The sequence below is a fragment of the Haematobia irritans genome, chromosome 3 (assembly GCF_050003625.1).
Source record: "Haematobia irritans isolate KBUSLIRL chromosome 3, ASM5000362v1, whole genome shotgun sequence".
NCBI lineage: Eukaryota > Metazoa > Arthropoda > Insecta > Diptera > Muscidae > Haematobia > Haematobia irritans.
This window is the reverse complement of record NC_134399.1, coordinates 132,348,376-132,371,378: the sequence shown is the minus strand read 5'-3', so window position 1 is coordinate 132,371,378 and position 23,003 is coordinate 132,348,376. Positions and strand designations below refer to the sequence as shown.

General features: G+C 35.1%; 1 protein-coding gene across 1 annotated transcript in view; it reads right to left on the bottom strand.

Annotated features, from left to right (window-relative positions):
• Positions 1–15,329: 15,329 nt before the first annotated feature.
• The window catches only part of LOC142230079 (putative cytochrome P450 313a4), a 35,873-nt gene continuing 28,199 nt past the window's right edge, over positions 15,330–23,003 (bottom strand). The window contains exon 8 of the mRNA XM_075300707.1: positions 15,330–15,565. Within this exon, the coding sequence (XP_075156822.1) occupies positions 15,387–15,565 (179 nt within the window). The 3' untranslated portion in view covers positions 15,330–15,386. The remainder of the gene's footprint in view (positions 15,566–23,003) is intronic.

Sequence of the window (23,003 nt, the reverse complement as noted above, 5' to 3'; positions counted from 1 at the left end):
GGTGTCAAGTGGTGAGGTATATTTATAGATACACTTGGTGAAATTTCATGTTTTGTTTTTTTTTTCATAAATGTGAGTGTTAAGGTTTCCATAACATTGTGTTTTGCTTTTTTTTTAATAAAAATTCTATGTTAATTTATTAACGTTAATTAATTTGAATTATGCTTAATCCATGAATGGCGCATGTTGTTTTAATAAATGAGCTATTTAAGGTTAACATAGGTGGAAGGCAAGGGGAGAATATATAACACAAAATATGAATTTCTACATAAATTTGCACTTTCTTATAAAAGTATGGACTTTTCCATAAAATAAATGAATTTTACATATATTCTTTCCTAAATACTTGTTATGAAATTCTAAATGTTCGAATAGTATATATGGATTCTTTGTAGACTTCATGAAACTTTACATAATACATCCGAACTTAGTTTTTTTTTTCTCTTGGTGTGAGAGAGCCAACCTATCCCAGCAAAAGTTATTGGAAGTTCTTCACACAAACATTTCTTTTAAAGCGCATCCCAGAATCCCCCATCGTTTTTTTATACCCTCCATCATAGGATGGGGGTATACTAACTTTGTCATTCCGTTTGTAACACATCGAAATATTGCTCTAAGACCCCATAAAGTATATATATTCTGGGTCGTGGTGAAATTCTGAGTCGATCTAAGCATGTCCGTCCGTCCGTCCGTCCGTCTGTTGAAATCACGCTAACTTCCGAACGAAACAAGCTATCGACTTGAAACTTGGCACAAGTAGTTGTTATCGATGTAGGTCGGATGGTATTGAAAATGGGCCACATCGGTCCACTTTTACGTATAGCCCCCATATAAAGGGACCCTCAGATTTAGCTTGTGGAGCCTCTAAGAGAAGCATATTTCATCCGATCCGGTTGAAATTTGGTACAAGGTGTTGGTATATGGTCTCCAACAACCATGCAAAAATTGGTCTACATCGGACCATAATTATATATAGCCCCCATATAAACCGATCTCCAGATTTGGCTTGCGGAGCCTAAAAGAGAAGCAAATTTCATCCGATCCGGCTGAAATTTGGTACATGGTGTTGGTATATGGTCTCTAACAACCATGCAAAAATTGGTTCACATCGGTCCATAATTATATATAGCCCCCATATAAACCGATCCCCAGATTTGGCTTGCGGAGCCTCAAAGAGAAGAAAATTTAATCCGATCCGGCTGAAATTTGGTACATGATGTTGGTATATGGTCTCTAACAACCGTGCAAAAATTGGTCCACATCGGTCCATAATTATATATGGCGCCCATATAAACCGATCCCCAGATTTGGGTTGCGGAGTCTCAAAGAGAAGCAAATTTCATCCGATCCGCCTGAAATTTGGTACATGATATTGGTATATGGTCTCTAACAATCATGCAAAAATCCGATGTGGACCAAGGTTCATAATTATATATAGCCCCCATATAAACCGATCCCTAGATTTGGCTTGCGAAGTCTCCAAGAGAAGCAAATTTCATCCAATTCGGTTGTAATTTGGAACATGGTGTTAGTATACGATATTTAACAACCGTGCCAGAATTGGTCCATATCGGTCCATAATTATATAGCCCCCATATAAAACATTCTCCAGATTTGACCTCCGGAGCCTCTTGGAGGAGCAAAATTCATCCGATCCGGTTCAAATTAGGCACGTGGTGTTAGTATATGGTCGCTAACAACAATACCAAAATTGGTCCATATCGGTTCATAATCATGGTTGCCACTAGAGCCAAAAATAATCTACCAAAATTTGATTTCTATAGAAAATTTTGTCAAAATTTTATTTCTATGGAAAATTTTGTCAAAATTTTATTTCTGTAGAAAATTTTGTCAAAATTTAATTTCTAGAGAAAGTTTTGTTAAAATTTTATTCGGTTCATAATAAAATTTTCATCATTGTCAAAATTTTATTTCTATAGAAAATTTTGTCAAAATTTTATTTCTATAGAAAATTTTGTTCAAATTTTATTCGGTTCATATTCATGGTTGCCACTCGAGCCAAAAATAATCTACCAAGATTTTATTTCTATAGAAAATTTTGTTAAAATTTTATTTCTGTAGAAATTTTTGTCAAAATTTTCTTTCTATAGAAAATTTTGTCAAAATTTTTATTTCTATAGAAAATTTTGTGAAAATTTTATTTCTGTATATACCACGTATGGACTTACATACAATTTAGAAGATGGTGTTAGGAGGTTTTAAGATACCTTGTCATCGGCAAGCGTTACCGCAACTTAAGTAATTCGATTGTGGATGGCAGTGTTTAGATGAAGTTTCTACGCAATCCATGATGGAGGGTACATAAGCTTCGGCCTGGCCGAACTTACGGCCGTATATACTTGTTTTTTTTTTTTCAACTTCCGATGCAGTCCCTTTGGACAAGTCCACAAACATTTCTTCTAAATAAAACTAAAATTTTTTCCTATGAAGACTATATCAGATTCTGGATTTATAAGAAACATTTAACAGGTTGGCTGATAAGTCCCCGGTCTAACAATGTAAAACACATTTTTTTGTCAAAATTCGTTTTTATTATTCAACCTGTCGAAACCAGAAAATCATATATATGGGAGCTATATCTAAATCTGAACCGATTTCAACCAAATTTTGCACGCATAGCTACAATGCTAATTTTACTCCCTGTGCAAAATTTGAATTAAATCGGAGTAAAAGATTGGCCACTGTGGTCATATGAGTGTAAATCGGGCGAACGATATATATGGGAGCTATATCTAAATCTGAACCGATTTCAATAAAATTTGGCACACTTGACTACACTACTAATTGTACTCCTAGTGCAAAATTTCAACCAAATTAGGGTAAAACTCTGGCTTTTGGGACCGTATTAGTCCATATCGGGCGATAGATATATATGGGAGCTATATCTAAATCTGAACCGATTTCAATAAAATTTGGCACACTTGACTATAGTACTAATTGTTCTTCTTGTGCAAAATTTTAAGCAAATTAACTAAACAACCTCTAGATTTCCAATTGCAGCAAATTGGTCAACAACTATGGTTTCTACAAACCCAAAAAGTAAAATCAGGAGATCTGTTCTATACTAAAACATTGACCGATACTCACTATTTTCGGCATATCTCTTTATGGTCCAAAAATAATGCTAGATTTCGAATTTCATGCAAATTGGATAAAAACTACTGATTCTATAATCCCAAGGAATAATATCGGGAGATTGGTCTATATGGGGGATATACCAAAACATGAACCAATACACGCCATTTTCGGCATACCTCTTTATGGTCTAGATTTCGAATTTCAGGCTAATTGGATAAAAACTGCGGTTTCTATAAACCCAAGATGTAAAATCGGAAGATATGGGGGATATACCAAAACATCGACCAATACGCGCCATTTTCGGCACACGTATTTATGGTCCTAAAATACCTCTAGATTTCCAACTTTAGGCAAATTGGATAAAAACTACGGTTTCTATAAGCCCGAGAAATAAAATCGGGAGATCGGTCTATATGAGGGCTAAACCAAACCATGGACCGATACCCACCATTTGTGGCACACCTCTTTGTGGTCCTAAAATACCTCTAGATATCGAATTTCAGACAAATTGGCCAAAACCCCAAACCGGGAGGTCGGTTTATATGCGGACTATATCAAAACCTGGACCGATATAGCCCTTCTTCGAACTTGAGGTACCTGCAGACAAAAGACGAGTTTGTGCGAAATTTCAGCACGATTGCTCCATTATTGAAGACTGTAGCTTGATTACAACAGGCAGACAGACGGTCATGCTTATATCGTCTTAGAATTTCTCCCTGATCAAGAATATATATACTTTATATAGTCGGAAATCGATATTTCGATGTGTTACAAACGGAACGACAAACTTATTATACCCCCGTCACCATTCTATGGTGGTGGGTATAATTAAGGGCTACGCCACAAAATACCAATATTAAATGCATCCACCATAGGATAGTGGAGTATATTAACTTTGTCATCCCGTTTGTAGCACAACGAAATATTGCTCTAAGACCCCATAAAGTATACATATTCTGGGTCGTGGTGAAATTCTGAGTCGATCTAAGCATGTCCGTCCGTCCGTTGAAATCACGCTAACTTCCGAACGAAACAAGCTATTGACTTTAAACTTGGCACAAGTAGTTGTTATTAATGTAGATCGGATGGTATTGCAAATGGGCATATTGGTCCACTTTTACGTATAGCCCCCATATAAACCGATCCCCAGATTGGGCTTGCGGAGCCTCTAAGAGAAGCAAATTTCATCCGATCCAACTGAAATTTGGTTCATTGTGTTAGTACGTAGTCTCTAATAACCATGCAAAAATTGGTCCACATGGGTCCATAATTATATATAGCCCCCATATAAACCGATCCCCAGATTTGGCTTGCGGAGCCTCTAAAAAAATCATATTTCATCCGATCCGGCTAAAATTTGGTACATTATGTTGGTATATGTTGGTACATGGAGTCACTATATGGTCTCTAACAACCATGCAAAAATTGGTCCACATCGGTCCATAATTATATATCGCCCCCATATAAACCGATCCCCAGATTTGGCTTGCGGAGCCTCTAAGAGAATCATATTTCATCCGATCCGGCTGAAATTTGATACATGGAGTTGGTATATGGTCTCTAACAACCGTGCAAAAATTGGTCCACATCGGTCCATAACTATATATAGCCCCCATATAAACCCTTCTCCAGATTTGACCTCCGGAGCCTCTTGGAGGAGCAAAATTCATCCGACCAGGCAGAAAGTTGGTACATGGTGTTGGTATATGGTCTCTAACAACCATGCAAAAATTGGTCCACATCGGTTCACTTTTACGTATAGCCCCTATATAAACGGACCTTCAGATTTGGCTTGCGGAGCCTCAAAGAGAAGCAATTTTCATCCGACGTTTCTGAAATTTGGTACATGGCGTTGGTATATGGTCTCTAACAACCGTGCCAGAATTGGTCCATATCGGTCCATAATTATATAGAGCCCCCATATAAACCGTCCTCCAGATTTGACCTTCGGGGCCTCTTGGAGGAGCAAATTTCATCCGATGTTGCTGAAATTTGGTACATGGTGTTGGTATATTGTCTCTAACAACCATGCAAAAATTGGTCCACATCGGTCCATAATTATATATAGCCTCCATATAAACCGATCCCCAGATTTGGCTTGCGGATCCTCTAAAAGAAGTAAATTTCATCCGACCAGGCTGAAATTTGGTACATGGTGTTGGTATATGGTATTTAACAACCGTGCAAGAATTGGTCCATATCGGTCCATAACTATATAGCCCCCATATAAACCATTCTCCAGATTTGACCTCCGGAGCCTCTTGGAGGAGCAAAATTCATCCGATCCGGTTCAGATGAGCAACGTGATGTTAGTATATGGTCTCTAACAACCATGCAAAAATTGGTCCATATCGGCCCATGATTATATGTAGTCCCCATATAAACCGATCCCCAGATTTGGCTTGCGGATCCTCTAAAAGAAGCAAATTTCATCCGATCCTGTTGAAATTTGGAACATGGTGTTAGTATATGGTCTCTAACAACCGTGCCAGAATTGGTCCATATCGGTAATTATATATAGCCCCCATATAAACCGTCCTCCAGATTTGACCTCCGGAGCCTCTTGGAGGTGCAAAATTCATTTGATCCGGTTGAAATTTGGTCCGATCGATCTCTAGTTATATACAGCCTCCAGATAAACCGATCCCCAATCACAGACAAATCAAGATTGCAACTCGCGTCAAAAATAATGTACCAAAATTTTAAATTTTATTGCCATAGAAAATTTTGTCTAAATTTTATTTCTATAGAAAATTTTGTCAAAATTTTATTTCTATAGAAAATTTTGTCTAAATTTTATTTCTATAGAAAATTTTGTCAACATTTTATTTCTTTAGAAAATTTTGTCAAAATATAATTTCTATACAAAATTTTGTTAAAAAATTTTTTTCTATAGAAAATTTTGTCAAAAATTTATTTATATACAAAATTTTGTTAAAAAATTTGTTTCTATAGAATATTTTGTCAAAAATTTATTTATATAGAAATGTTTGAAGCGCCTCTTAGTTGGAGAGTAATATTTTGCAAAATCTTCCCAAACATCAAGAATTCTACCAATCTACCAAACAGTAAAAAATCTGCCATTTTTGGTAGAGTCGTATTCATAATTGTATATAGCCCACATACAAGGCGACCCACATATTTCAATTCTGGCTCTATAATCTTTAGTAGAAGTTTCTACGCAATCCATGGTGGAGGGTACATAAGATTCAGCCTGGCCAAACATACGGCCGTATATACTTGTTTATATTTAATAAATTATGTGCCTTTGTTTTGTCACATGCAAAAATCTGAGAATTTGTTATTTTTGTAAATAAATAAATAGGTTTAATTTTGTTTTGTCTAATACAATTTAGATAATTACTTTTTGTGAATAAAACAAAAAAAAAAGAAAAATAAAAATAATCTGCATAAGTTTTCTTAGTTATTAACCACCTATCGAATTATATATGAGCTCATGCACTTGATTTTGAATTAGCTTCCAACTTGTAGTTCATCGTGTAATGCATAATTGCGTATTTCCCTGAATTAATATTGCAAATTAAAACAAAAATAAAAAGAAATGCCATGGTAAAAGTCATTCAGTGTGGCAACAAATAAATTAGCAATAGAAAGTATTTTACTACAAATTGAGGAGCATTTACCATATATAAATAAATATAAGCTATTTTCCCTTACATAAATGTCATTTAGTTTTCAATTGTATACTAATGCATTTAAAGTGAGTGAATACAGTGAAACCGCTCAAACTTGGACACTCTGAAAAGGACTCACCTCTCAAAAGTGAATAATTTTCGTATGATTTTAATGTTAACCTGTCATGAGTGGATACCTTCCAAATAGGGGCAAAATTTAGGCGTTTGTGGTTGTCCACTTTTGTGAGGTTTCACTGTATATATATTTTGTATAAAGACTATAAACATGCATGCATTCAGTAAGTCATCAAATATGTTGAAAGCCGAAGTCAGACCGCTTAGTTCCTCCTTTTTCTTTAATGCGTTGAATGGTATCAGAAAGTTCGGAAAGACATTTTTGGAATTAATATTTGTAATAAAGTTTTTTTCTGCGTGCAATGTTACAATGGAATTGTTCGTGGATTTGTTGCTTAGTAAGAAAATCACCATAGAAATACTTAAAGGAGCATTGAACTCAATCAATTGGGTTAGGATCATAAAAAACTTTATGCCACTGAGCTGTGAAGGATATTTGTTAACTACTTGCCAACAATCGCGGTGAAATTGTTAGCATCCTCACTTTGCCCATAGAGGGTAATGGGTTGACCAAATATCAAAAATGTTTAAAGCGGGCCATTACCCCCTCTCAAGTCAAGAAGGTCACTTGTTACACAGAAAACAAGTATATACAGCAGTAAGTTCGGCCGGGCCGAATCTTCAATACCCACCACCATGAACCAAATATTAGGATTTCCTTTGAAATTTCAGGAGGGCTTGAGGACTTGAGGACACTTCCCGAAGATAAATTTAAAGATTTCACCTATGAGGACTATATCAGATTCTGGATTTATAAGAACCATTTTGAGTTTGAGTTTTAGAGGAATCATTAACATCTCTTGTAAGTGTGCAAGAAAATTATAAAAGAACGTCTTGATTTGAAATTTTAAATCTGTAGAAGTAAAATCTGGAAATTTTACATTGAGTTTCAAGCAATTTTCATGATCAGTGCGCCTTCTACACCCTCAAGAAGTGAATTCGGTCTATATGGAGGCATTATCAAATGGACCGATAAAAACTTAATCCGATACACGTTTTGTGAGCCTAAAATACCAGAATATTTACAATTTCAGGCAAATCAGATAAAAACTACGGTTTCTAGAAACCCAAGGAGTTAAATCGGGAGATCGTTCTTATGGGGGCTATACTAAAATATGGACCGATACTCACCGTTTTCGGCACACCTCTTTATGACCCGAAAACACCTCTACATTTTCAATTTCAGGCAAATCAGATAAAAACTACGGTTTCTAGAAGCCCAAGACCCCCAAATCGGGAGGTCGGTTTATATGGGGACCATACCAAAACATGGACCGATACTCACAATTTTTGGCACACGTATTTGTGGTCCTACAATACCTCTAGATTTCCAATTTCAGGTAAATTGAATAAAAACTGCGGTTTCTATAAGCCCAAGAAGTAAAATCGGGCAATCGGTCTATATGGGGGATATACCAAAATATGGACCGATACTCACCATTTTCGGCACACCTCTTTATGGTCCTAAAATATCTCTAGATTTCCAATTTCAGACAAATTGGATAAAAACTACGGTTCTATAAGCCCAAGACCCCCAAATCAGGAGGTCGGTTTATATGGGGACCATACCAAAACATGGACCGATACTCACAATTTTTGGTACACGTATTTGTGGTCCTACAATACCTCAATATTTCCAATTTCAGGTAAATTGAATAAAAACTGCGGTTTCTATAAGCCCAAGAAGTAAAATCGGGAGATCGATCTATATGGGGGCTATACCAAAATATGGACCGATACTCACCATTTTTGGCACACGTATTTGTGGTCCTACAATACCTCTAGATTTCCAATTCCAGGTAAATTGAATAAAAACTGCGGTTTCTATAAGCCCAAGAAGTAAAATCGGGAGATCGATCTATATGGGGGCTATACCAAAATATGGACCGATACTCACCATTTTTGGCACACGTATTTGTGGTCCTACAATACCTCTAGATTTCCAATTTCAGGTAAATTGAATAAAAACTGCGGTTTCTATAAGCCCAAGAAGTAAAATCGGGAGATCGATCTATATGGGGGCTATACCAAAATATGGACCGATACTCACAATTTTTGGCACACGTATTTGTGGTCCTACAATACCTCCAGATTTCCAATTTCAGGTAAATTGAATAAAAACTGCGGTTTCTATAAGGCAAAGAAGTAAAATCGGGAGATCTGGCTATATGGGGCTATACCAAAACATGGACCGATACTCACCATTTTTGGCACACCTCTTTATGGTCATAAAATACCTCTAGATTTCAAATTTCAGGCAAATTGGATAAAAACTACGATTTCTATAAGCCCAAGACCCCCAAACCGGGAGGTCGGTTTATATGGGGACTATATCAAAATCTGGACCTATATAGCCCATCTTCGAACTTGACCTGCCTGCAGACAAAATACGAGTTTATGCAAAATTTCAGCACGATTGCTTCATTATTGAAGACTGTAGCGTGATTACAACAGACAGACACACAGATAGACGGACATCGTTATATCGTCTTAGAATTTCTCCCTGATCAAGAATATATATACTTTATATAGTCGGAAATCGATATTTCGATGTGTTACACACGGAATGACAAACTTATTATACCCCCGTCACCATTCTATGGTGGTGGGTATAATAATATGCATTTAATACTAGCGACGCCATCTATGTGTCAGACCGGGGAATTATCAGCCAATCTGTTAAATAATTATGGACCGATGTAGACAAATTTTTGCATGGTTGTTAGAGATCATATACCAACACCATGTACCAAGTTTCAGCTGGATCGGATGATATTTGATTCTCTTTGAGACTCCGCAATCCACATGTGGGGATCGGTTTAGATCGAGATAGCAGAGGCCTTAAAGATATCAAAGGAACGTGTTGATCATATCATTCATCAATATTTGGATATGCGGAAGCTTTGTGCGAAATGGGTGCCGCGCGACTCACATTTGACCAAAAACAATGATTCTGAGCGGTGTTTGCAGCTGTTAACTCGTGATACACCCGAGTTTTTCCGTCGATATGTGACAATGGATGGAACATGGATCCATCACTACACTCCTGAGTTCAATCGACAGTCGGCTGAGTGGACAGCGACCGGTGAACCGTCTCCGAAGCGTGGAAAGACTCAAAAGCCCGCTGGCAAAATAATGGCCTCTGTTTTTTGGGATGCGCATGGAATAATTTTTATCGATTATCTTGAGAAGGGAAAAACTATCAACAGTGACTTTTATATGGCGTTATTGGAGCGTTTGAAGGTCGAAATCGCGGCAAACCGGTCCCATATGAAGAAGAAATAAGTGTTGTTCCACCAAGACAACGCACCGTGCCACAAGTCATTGAGAACGATGGCAAAAATTCATGAATTGGGCTTCGAATTGCTTCTCCACCCACCGTATTTTCCAGATCTGGCCCCAGCGATTTTTTCTTGTTCTCAGACCTCAAAAGGATGCTCGCAGGGAAAAAATTTGGCTGCAATGAAGAGGTGATCGCCGAAACTGAGGCCTATTTTGAGGCAAAATCGAAGGAGTACTACCAAGATGGTATCAAAAAATTGGAAGGTCGTTATAATCGTTGTATCGCTCTTGAAGGGAACTATGTTGAATAATAAAAACGAATTTTGACAAAAAAATGTGTTTTTCTTTGTTAGACCGGGGACTTATCAGCCAACCTGTTATATCTGGGTGTGTAAAATATATCTTCGATACAATTTTTTTTATTATGTTATTTCTGTATTTTCAATATTACATATTATGATCTCTCCTATTAGCGACTATTCCTCGAATAGTAAATATATCGAATTTTAAATTTTATAATGAGTTTAACCAACAGTACCAACAGTAGAAAATATTACTACTACTCAAAACGCATGTACTAACTCACAGCGGACATTGATCGTATGATATATCACGAAATTAAAGCTTTTAAAGACATTATATATAGAAAATTTTGTCAAAATTTTATTTTTATAGACAATTTTGTATCTAAAGAAAATTTTGTCAAAATTTTATTTCAATAAAAAATTTTATCCAATATCCAATAAAAAATCCAATAAAAAATTATATCCGGCTATCAATGTAAAACCTTTTTTCGGAGGGTTCAAGTGTGGTTTTTGTTGGGTTTAATAAACTGCCTGAATTTATTCTGATAATTGGTTGATAGTTTTGCTGCAAGTAGAGGATGCTGATGAGGAATGTGGTAATTCCGAAACGTGCGTCCATCCAACCATCTTGCAGTCTATAGGGCTTTGCCCAAATAAATTTGACAAACATTCTTTTCCTCTGTTGGTTAAGCTACTCTTGTAGTTTAGTCAATGTATGGTTTTAAGCTGAAATAAAAAGACAACAACAATGCTTAAAGAACAAAACCAACAATAACAAAACAAAACAAATGCAAATTTTGTTTCTGTAGAATATTTTGTCAACATTTTATTTCTATAGAAAATTTTGTCAAAATTTTAGTTCTAAGAAAATTTTGTCAAAATTTTAGTTCTTAGAAAATTTTGTCAACATTTTATATCTATAGAACATTTTGTCAAAATTTTATTTCTTAGAAAATTTTGTCAACATTTTACTTCCATAAAAAAAAAAAAAATTTATTTCCATGGAAGATTTTGTCAAAATTTTATTTTTATAGAATGTTTTATTAAAATTTTATTTCCATAACATTTTTTTTATACCCACCACCATAGAATGGTGACGGGGGTATAATAAGTTTGTCATTCCGTTTGTAACACACCGAAATATCGATTTCCGACTTTATAAAGTATATATATTCTTGATCAGGGAGAAATTCTAAGACGATATAACGATGTCCGTCTGTCCGTCTGTCTGTCTGTCTGTCTGTCTGTCTGTCTGTCTGTCTGTCTGTCTGTCTGTTGTAATCACGCTACAGTCTTCAATAATGAAGCAATCGTACTGAAATTTTGCACAAACTCGTCTTTTGTCTGCAGGCAGGTCAAGTTCGAAGATGGGCTATATCGGTCCAGGTTTTGATATAGTCCCCATATAAACCGACCTCGCGATTTGGGGTCTTGGCTTATAGAAATCGTAGTTTTTATCCAATTTGCCTGAAATTTGAAATCTAGAGGTATTTTATGACCATAAAGAGGTGTGCCAAAAATGGTGAGTATCGGTCCATGTTTTGGTATAGCCCCCATATAGACCGATCTCCCGATTTTACTTCTTGAGCTTATAGAAACCGCAGTTATTATTTAATTTACCTGAAATTGGAAATCTAGAGGTTTTGTAGGACCACAAATACGTGTGCCACAAATTGTGGGTATCGGTCCATGTTTTGGTATGGTCCCCATATAAAACGACCTCCCGATTTGGGGTCTTGGGCTTATAGAAACGGTAGTTTTTTTCCAATTTGGCTGAAATTGGAATTCTAGAGGTATTTTAGAACCATAAAGAGGTGTGCCGAAAATGGTGAGTATCGGTCCATATTTTGGTATAGCCCCATATAGACCGATTTCCCGATTTTACTTCTTGGGCTTCTAGAATCCGAAGCTTTTATCCTATTTGCCTGAAATTGGAAATCTAGGGGTATTTTCGGGTCATAAAGAGGTGTGCCGAAAACGGTGAGTATCGGCCCATATTTTAGTATAGCCCCCATAAAAACGATCTCCCGATTTAACTCCTTGGGTTTCTAGAAACCGTAGTTTTTATCTGATTTGCCTGAAATTGTAAATATTCTGGTATTTTAGGTTCACAAAAACGTGTATCGGATTAAGTTTTTATCGGTCCATTTGGTAATGCCTCCATATAGACCGACTTCACTTCTTGAGGGTGTATAAGGCGCACTTATCATGATTGAAACTCAATGTAAAATTTCCAGATTTTACTTCTACAGATTTAAGATTTCAAATCAAGACGTTATTTTATAATTTTCTTGCACACTTACAAGAGATGTTAATGATTCCTCTAAAACTCAAATAAAAATGGTTCTTATAAATCCAGAATCTGATATAGTCCTCATAGGTGAAATCTTTAAATTTATCTTCGGGAAGAGTCCTCAAGTCCTCAAGCCCTTCTGAAATTTCAAAGGAAACCCTAATATTTGGTTCATGTTGGTGGGTATTTAAGATTCGGCCCGGCCGAACTTACTTCTATGTATACTTGTTTTAAATTTAATTTCTGTAGAAAATTTTGCCAAAATTTTATTTCTATTGAAAATATTCTAATGTTTATATCTATAGAAAAATGTATGAAAATTTTAATTCTATAGAAAATTTTATCAAAATTTTATTTCCATACAAAAATTTGTGAAAATATTATTTCTATCAAATTTTGTCAAAATTTTATTTCTATAGAAAATTTTGTCAAATTTTATTTCTACAGAAGTTTTGCCAAAATTTTATTTCTATAGAAAATTTTGTCAAAATGTTATTATTATAGAACATTTTGTCAAAATGTTATTTCTATAAAAAAAATTTGCCAAAATTTTATTTCTATTGAAAATATCGTACAATTTTTATATCTATAGAAAATTATATCAAAATTTTATTTCTATAGAAAATTTTATTTCCATAAAAAAAATTTGTCAAAATTTTGTTTCTATAGAAATTTTGTCAAAATTCTATTTCTACAGAAAATTTTGTCAAAATTTTAGTTCTATAGAACATTTTGTCAAAATTTTATTTCTACAGAAAATTTTGTCAAAATTTTATTTCTATAGAAAATTTTATTTCCATAAAAACTTTTGTCAATATTTTATTTCCATAGAAGATTGTGTCAAAATTTTATTTCCATAGAAGATTTTGTCAAAATTTTATTTTTATAGAATATTTTATTAAAATTTTATTTCCATAAAATTTTTTTTCAAATTTTAATTTATGTAGAAATTTTTGCCAAATTTTTTTTTTCTATTGAAAATATCGTACAATTTTTATATCTATAGAAAATTGTATCAAAATTTTATTTCTATAGAAAATTTTGTCAAAATTTTAGTTCTATAGAAAATTTTGTCAAAATTTTATTTCTATAGAAATTTTGTCAAAATTTAATTTCTACGAGTATAGAAAATTTTGCCAAAATTTTATTATTATAGAAAATTTTGTCAACATTTTATTTCTATAGAAAATATTGTAAAAACTTTTTTTCTATAGAAAATTTTATTTTTATAGAAGATTATGTCAAAATTTTTTGCCAGATAGGTGCAATGGTTAGCATGCCCGCCTTGCATACACAAGGTCGTGGGTTCGATTCCTGCTTCGACCGAACACCAAAAAGTTTTTCAGCGGTGGATTATCCCACCTCAGTAATGCTGGTGACATTTCTGAGGGTTTTCAAAGCTTCTCTAAGTGGTTTCACTGCAATGTGGAACGCCGTTCGGACTCGGCTATAAAAAGGAGGTCCCTTGTCATTGAGCTTAACATGGAATCGGGCAGCACTAAGTGATAAGAGAGAAGTTCACCTATGTGGTATCACAATGGACTGAATAGTCTAAGTGAGCCTGATACATCGGGCTGCCACCTAACCTAACCTAACCTATGTCAAAATTTTATTTCTATAGAAATTTTGTCAAAATTTTATTTCTATAGAAAATTTTGTCAAAATCTTATTTCTATAGAATATTTTGTCAAAATTTTATATCTATAGAAAATTTTGTCAAAATTTTATTTCTATAGAAAATTTAAATACCTCTTAATTAGAGATGAATGTATTGAATATTTTACCAAAACATCAGGAATTCTACCAATCTACCTAACACTAAGAAATCTACCATTATTTTTAGAATTATATAAACTGTGCAAACGTGCTCTTGATTCGATCCAGCCATGCCTGTTCCTCTGCCTGTGAATACATTGTCGTCGCAATTTCGTCCGATTGACTACAATCTTGGCACATATATGTGTTTAGGGTCAGAACAGAACCCTATTGATTTTGGAAGAAATCGATGATATACACTTATATGGGCCCAGAGGCCAAAATTTTACCATGGCAAATTTTGTAAAAATCGACTTTATAAATATAACTGCTTGACTGTTTGTGATGCTTGTTGATGATAGTGTATTGGTTTACAAACTGTATGGTCCGCGGTTCGATACACCGTGCGGGCAAAAGGTAAAATTTAAAAAAAAATTACAAAGTTGAATAATTTCTTCTACATTGTTTGTCTAACAGAAAAAGGTGCTAAGAACTAAGAAACCTCGTGAAATTGAGAAAGATGTGGGGGAAGATGCAATTAGCCAGAAAAGAAAAAAATCTTTTATGAGTTAGTCTTTATGAAATTATTTTTATATCAACGTTTATCGCAAAATGTATATACTTTACTTCCAAACAAACTTCCGTACAGCGGAAAGCAAATCGGAAACTATATTTGTGTGTCTAAAATATCGTTTGGGAGGAAGGAGTTATTGTTTTGCTTGTATATATGTATTCCATATAATCGACAATCAATATTTCGATATGCTACAAACAGCATGACAAACTTATCAAACCCCCCTCACAATCCCAAAAATATTTGTAATATTTGTTCTTTTTTTGCATTTACTTGAAACTAATAAAACTTAAAACTTAACACATTATTCATGGAGCTAATTTACTGTATTTTCTTCGTTTAATTTCCAATTGTGGTTCCTTGGTTAAACAGGTAGAGATGTTATTTTCACAAACCAGGTCCTCTAATTTGGCTGTCGTTGAAAATGTGTACCGTTTAATAAGTTTGGCTAGTAGAACTTTCACACTCATATCGGCATATCGCATACCTAGAAAGAATAGAAAATTGAAAAATGAATACAAAGTAAGAGGCTTGTAATACTCATGGCTATTCCGAATATTTAACAAGTATATACGGCCGTAAGTTCGGCCAGGCCGAAGTTTATGTACCCTCCATTATGGATTGTGTAGAAACTTCTTCTAAACACTGTCATCCACAATCGAATTACTTAAGTTGCGGTAACGCTTGCCGATGGCAAGGTATCTTAAAACCTCATAACAGCATCTTCTAAATTGTATGTAAGTCCATACGTGGTATATATTAAATCAAAACAAGTATATACGGCCGTAAGTTCGGCCAGGCCGAATCTTATGTACCCTCCACCATGGATTGCGTAGGAACTTCTACTAAAGGCTGTCATCCACAATCGAATTACTTGGGTTGCGATAACACTTGCCGATGGCAAGGTATCGTAAAACTTTTTAACACTGTCTTCTAAATTGTAAGTTAGCCCATACGGGGTATATATTAAACAAAAAAAGGCCGATTAAATACGTATATAATCTAGTTTGACAAAATTTTCTATAGAAATAAAATTTTGACAAAATTTTCTATAGAAATGAAACCTTGACAAAATTTTCTATAGAAATAAAATTTTGACAAAATTTTCTATGGAAGTAAAATGTTGACAAAATTTTCTATAGCAATAAAATTTTGACAAAAATTTCTATAGAAATAAAATGTTGACGAAATTTTGTATAGAAATGAAATTTTGACAAAATTTTGTATAGAAATAAAATGTTGACAAAATTTTCTACAGAAATAAATTTTTTACAAAATTTTCTATAGAAATAAAATTTTGACAAACATTTCTATAGAAATAAACTTTTGACAAAACTTTCTATAGAAATGAAATTTTAACAAAACTTTCTATAGTAATAAAATTTGACAAAATTTTCTAAGGAAATAAAATTTTGACAAACATTTGTATAGAAATAAACTTTTGACAAAACTTTCTATAGAAATGAAATTTTGACAAAACTTTCTATAGTAATAAAATTTGACAAAATTTTCTATGGAAATAAAGTTTTGGTAGATTATTTTTGGCGATATGGACCAATTTTTGTGTAATAAGTCATCGGACCGATATGGACCAATTTTTGCATGGTTGTTAGAGACCATATACTAACACCATGTACCAAATTTCAACTGGTCGGATGAATTTTGCTCTTCCGAGAGGCTCCGGAGGTCAAATCTGGGGATCGGTTTATATGGGGGCTATATATAATTATGGACCGATATGAACCAATTTTTGCATGGTTATTAGAGGCCGTAAACTAACATCAGGTACCAAATTTCAACCGGATCGGATGAATTTTGCCCCTCCAAGAGGCTCCGGAGGTCAAATCTGGGGATCGGTTTATATGGGGGCTATATATAATTATGGACCGATATGGACCAATTTTTGCATGGTTGTTAGAGACCGTATACTAAGACCACGTACCAAATTTCAACCGGATCGGATGAATTTTGCTCCTCCAAGAGGCTCCGGTGGTCAAATCTGGGGATCGGTTTATATGGGGGCTATATATAATTATGGACCGATATGAACCAATTTTTGCATGGTTGTTAGAGGCCGTATACTAACATCAGGTACCAAATTTCAACCGGATCGGATGAATTTTGCCCCTCCAAAAGTCTCCGGAGGTCAAATCTGGGGATCGGTTTATATGGGGGCTATATATAATTATGGACCGATATGGACCAATTTTTGCATGGTTGTTAGAGACCGTATACTAAGACCACGTACCAAATTTCAACCGGATCGGATGAATTTTGCTGCTCCGGGAGGCTCCCCAAGCCAAATTTGGGGATCGGTTTATATGGGGGCTATACGTAAACGTGGTCCGATATGGCCCATTTTCAATACCATCCGACCTACATCAATAACAACTACTTGTGCCAAGTTTCAAGTCGATAGCTTGTTTCGTTCGGAAGTTAGCGTGATTTCCACAGACGGACGGACAGCCGGACAGACGGACGGACGGACAGACGGACAGACGGACGGACGGACGGACATGCTTAGATCGACTCAGAATTTCACCACGACCCAGAATATATATACTTTATGGGGTCTTAGAGCAATATTTCGATGTGTTACAAACGGAATGACAAAGTTAATATACCCCCATCCTATGGTGGAGGGTATAATAATATACCCCCATCCTATGGTGGAGGGTATAACAAGCTCGATCAAATAGGTATATAATTCAGTTTGACAAATTTTTCTATAGAAATAAAATTTTAACAAAATTTTCAATAGAAGTAAAATTTTCAAAAAAAAAAATGTTATAGAAATAAAATTTTGACAAAATTTTCTTTAGAAATAAAATTTTGACAAAATTTTCTTTAGAAATAAAATTTTGACAAAATTTTCTTTAGAAATAAAATTTTGACAAAATTTTCTTTAGAAATAAAATTTTGACAAAATTTTCATTAGAAATAAAATTTTGACAAAATTTTCTATAGAAATAAAATTTTAACAAAATTTTCTATAGAAATAAAATTTTAACAAAATTTTCTATGGAAATAAAATTTTAACAAAATTTTCTATCTATATATATAAAATTCAATCTATGTTTGTTTATTTGTTTGTTTGTATGTTCCGAGTTAGCTCCGAAACGGCTGAACCGATTTACTTGAAACTTTCAGAGATCGTAGGGGGCGTTCATGTGGTGAAAATAGGGTACCTCATTTTTTGACACCTGGTCGCGGAGGGGGACCTCCCCTTTGTCGGACTTTTTGAAAATTGGACCAAACTTGACCGATTTGGTTGAAATTTTCGTTGAAGATTGGGGTTGGCATCTAGACAAAGATCCGCTACTTTTTATTTCGATATTTAGTGGCCGAGGGGGGCCTCTCCTTTGTTCGACTTTTTTTAAAGTACAATGAAAAAACTAAAATTCTCTAAATTATCTGAGATTTACAGAGAACATGCGGTGAGGTTATGGAATTAATATGGGGTACCCGATGATTTCATATGTGGATGGGGAGGGGGACCTCCCCCTTGCCCTACTTTTTGAAACTTGGAACAAAATTATGCGATTTGCTTGAAATTTTCATTGAATGTTGGGGTTGGCATGTAGACAAAAATCCGCTACATTATTTTTCGATATTTGGTCGGGGAGGGGGACCACCCCTTTGCCCGATTTTTTTTTTGTAAGTTCAAACAAAACTAAACTCCCCCGACAGAAATTTTACGGAAAAAATGGGTTATGAAATTTATAGCAGGTTCCTGATTTTTTAATAAAAATAAAATGGCATAGGGAGACATCCGCTTCTCTTAAGTACATACAGAGAAACAATTAAATTTTACCGAGTTACTTGAAATTTACAGAGGACTGGGGAGAGATCGTAACCTCTGTCAACCGTAATAGTTGATACCTGATGTTGTGATTTTTGGACGGAAGAGAGGCCGCCCCTTTAAGGCTTATAATTTGCTTGACATTTTCTGGGACGTTTAAAAAAAGATACGCTTTCCGACATTTGGTCGGGGAGGAGGTCCTCCTCTGAAACTGTAAAAAAAATGGCTCTATTAACCATGTTCCTTAAACAAAATCTGTCCATAAAGCTCGAAACATAATTGTATAATTAGATATAATGCATTTGGACGTCAATTGCCTGTTTCAGTATCAGGCTAACATGAAATATAAAAAATTTAAGTTTTCTTGAAATTTACAAAAGCAGTGGGGGAAGGTTATGAACGAAGAGGCAACCTTCCTTGCCCCACACTTGAAGGAAAGTTTCAAGAATTTTCAGGGAAGGTTAGGGGTGCTACTCACTACGGTGTTTGTCGATATTGTATCGGGGAAAGTGACGTCCCAAAAATTAAACATCTCCGATCTACTTGAAATTTACAGGGAACGTGGGAGGAGGTGATGAAATGTATACATGATTTTTAAATTAATATATGATTTTTCGATATCTGGTTGGGGAAGGGGAAAATTGAAATAAACTTTGTCGATTTACTTCGATAGAATTTATAGGGACCATTGAGTAGTTGCGAAATTAATATAGGGTACGTGATAGTCCGATATCAGGTCGGCGTGGAGCGAAGGTGGGGAGAGGGTTCCCTTTTTTCCGTGTTTTTTTTCTTAAATTGAAAGTAGAGGGTTGTCCGTAAATGGGAACTCGGTACATAATTTTATGATTTTTGCACAGGCTTCTTTCTGCCAGATTTCTTTTTAGTAAAGAACTTAAATTTACATGAAATTGGCAGCCAACGTAGAGGGTGCATCATTTTCCAACATTTTAGCAAATGTTAATGTGGTAAAATTTTTTACTATTTTTGCTTTTTCCGATTTATTGGATGGGAAACAGTAATTCTTTGTATGTTATTATAATATAGTGCTTAATTTTCAGATATGTTGAGGAGAAGGATACCTTTCCTTGACAAACCACACTTAAAATTCACAAGAAATATTGAAGATTGTCCACCTACTTGAATACAGAACATTATTAAAAAAAAGGGTACACCCTCTCCCGCCGTATTTGTACCTATAAACGAAAAATCAAGTAGTCCGATTTGTTTAAAAGAATTGAAATCTTTTCGAAAGTTTTCAGCACGAAGGATATAGTTGACTAAGTTAACGAAGATGTTCCTCCAAATACGCTTCGGAAGGCGCAGCGAAGCGGGCCGGGTTACGCTAGTAGAAATAAAATTTTAACAAAATTTTCTCTAGAAATAAAATTTTCAAAAAAATTTTTATAGAAATAAACTTTTAACAAAATTTTCTATAGACATAAAATTTTGACAAATTTTTCTATAGAAATAAAATTTTAACAAAATTTTCTATAGAAATAAAATTTTCAAAAAAATTTCTATAAAAATAAAATTTTGACAAAATTTTCTTTAGAAATAAAATTTTGACAAAATTTTCTACAGAAATAAAATGTTAACAAAATTTTCTATAGAAATAAAATTGTAACAAAACTTTCTATAGAAATAAAATTTAAAAAAAAATCTATAAAAATAAAATTTTGACAAAATTTTCTATAGAAATAAAATTTTAACAAAAATATGCTATAGAAATAAAATTTTAACAAAATTTTCTATAGACATAAAATTTTGGTAGATTATTTTTGGCTCGAGTGGCAACCATGATTATGAACCGATATGGATCAATTTTTGTGTGATTGGAGATCGGCTATATATAACTATAGACCGATAAGGATCAATTTTGGTATGGTTGTTAGCGGCCATATACTAACACGACGTTCCAAATTTGAATCGGATCGGATGAATTTTGCTCTTCCAAGACGCTCCGGAGGTCAAATCTGGAGAACGGTTTATATGGGGGCTATATATAATTATGGATCCATGTGGACCAATTTTTGCATGGTTGTTAGAGACCATATACCAACACCATGTACCAAATTTCAGCAAGGTCGGATGGAATTTGCTTCTCTTTGAGGCATCGCAAGCCAAATCTGGGGATCGGTTTATATGGGGGCTATATATAATTATGAACCGATGTGGACCAAGTTTTGATTGGTTATTAGAGACCACAGACCAACACCATGTAACAAATTTCAGCCGGATCGGATGAAATATGCTTCTGTTAGAGGCTCCACAACCCAAATCTGAGGGTCCCTTTATATGGGGGCTATACGTAAAAGTGGACCGATATGGCCCATTTTCAATACCATCCGACCTTCATCAATAACAACTACTTGTGCCAAGTTTCAAGTCGATAGCTTGTTGCGTTCGGAAGTTAGAGTGATTTTAACAGACGGACGGACGGACATGCTTAGATCGACTCAGAATTTCACCACGACCCAGAATATATATACTTTATGGGGGTCTTAGAGCAATATTTCGATGTGTTACAAACGGAATGACAAAGTTAATATACCCCGCATCCTATGGTGGAGGGTATAAAAAGACTACTGAAGTTAATGTCAAACTAAGAGAACCTCTGAATGACAGACTCGGTTATGGAAACATGGAATCGGCTGACGATTTGAACTAAAAACTGAATTGATCAATTCGATGAATTTCAATTAAGTCGGATACAATGGATTGAGTTTTCAAAAATTCGACTAAGGTCATCTATCGCATCGTACTCCAGTTCTACGTTCTTAGGACTGCAGAGAAACCACTGACACATGCTCAGTGAAGCCTCATTCACCTTTGAGGATTGGTTTGGGTGTTCAACCAATGAGTTTTCGGTCAATAGTGTGCTGCTTGTGTACAGTTACTACAGCTTGGGAGCCACCGTGGTGCAATGGTTAGCATGCCCGCCTTGCATACACAAGGTCTTGGGTTCGATTTCTGCATCGACCGAACACCAAAAAAAATTTTTCAGCGGTGGATTATCCCACCTCAGTTATGCTGGTAACATTTCTGAGGGTTTTCAAAGCTTCTCTAAGTGGTTTCACTGCAATGTGAAACGCCGTTCGGACTCGGCTATAAAAAGGAGGTCCCTTGTCATTGAGCTTAACATGGAATCGGGCAGCACTCAGTGATAAGAGAGAAGTTCACCAATGTGGTATCACAATGGACTGAATAGTCTAAGTGAGCCTGATGAGTGAGCTTCGCTTACATTGGCATTGCTAGGAATTCAGAAGAGGGGGACGGGCGGTCATCTTCTAAGATTTCGGTATGCAAATTGCTCAGTGAACTTGAGATTTACATGTAAAATGGGGTTCAAACACTGAAACTTCGGTTGGCAGTTCAACCCAAGGGATTTGGTTTCCCAGCCCAAATTCTTAAAATGTTGGGATCCACGTTTAGTCCTGTCATTTTCATTAAAATGTGTGTGTCGGATACATTTACCTTCTCTCTGCTACTGGATTAGCGATGACAATGAGTATAAAAAAGTCGGCATTTTTAAATATTTTCATTGAGTCTTTGGTCTACAATTTAAGGAGTTCTTCAGTTAATTCCCTAAGAATTCTGTCTGCGGGTCATCCACTGAGACCTGGTTCTGAAACATAAATCCCGATCTGTAGCTTATTGACTAAGACTACATTCTTCCAACACTGAAAGTTTCAACTTAAGCATTCAACCAGGGACTTAGATCTGAAACTCAGTCATTGAAAAATTAGTCTTGATCTGAAGTTTACTCAATGAAACCTTATTCCTCAATCACTGGACTGTGTTCTTCAGTACTTAGAGTTCGGTCCTTAATCGCTGGGATTTTATTCAACCGACTTCATCTTCATTTAGATTTCGGGCCTCCATTGGACCCTTGAGACTTAGATCCATGTTTCAATCATTGAAGTTTCGGTCCGTATCATTGGTCTGCAGTTCAGGAGTTGAGTCTTAAAGCTGATTTTTGATTTGAAGTTTAATAGCTCAGACTTCGGTCAGCAGATCAAAGACTGGGATTTCTTTTCCTGTTCAATCACTGAAACTTTCATTTCGGTCTGTAATTTTGTCACTGTGACTGTAGACCTCAATCACTGAGACTGCGTTGTGCAAC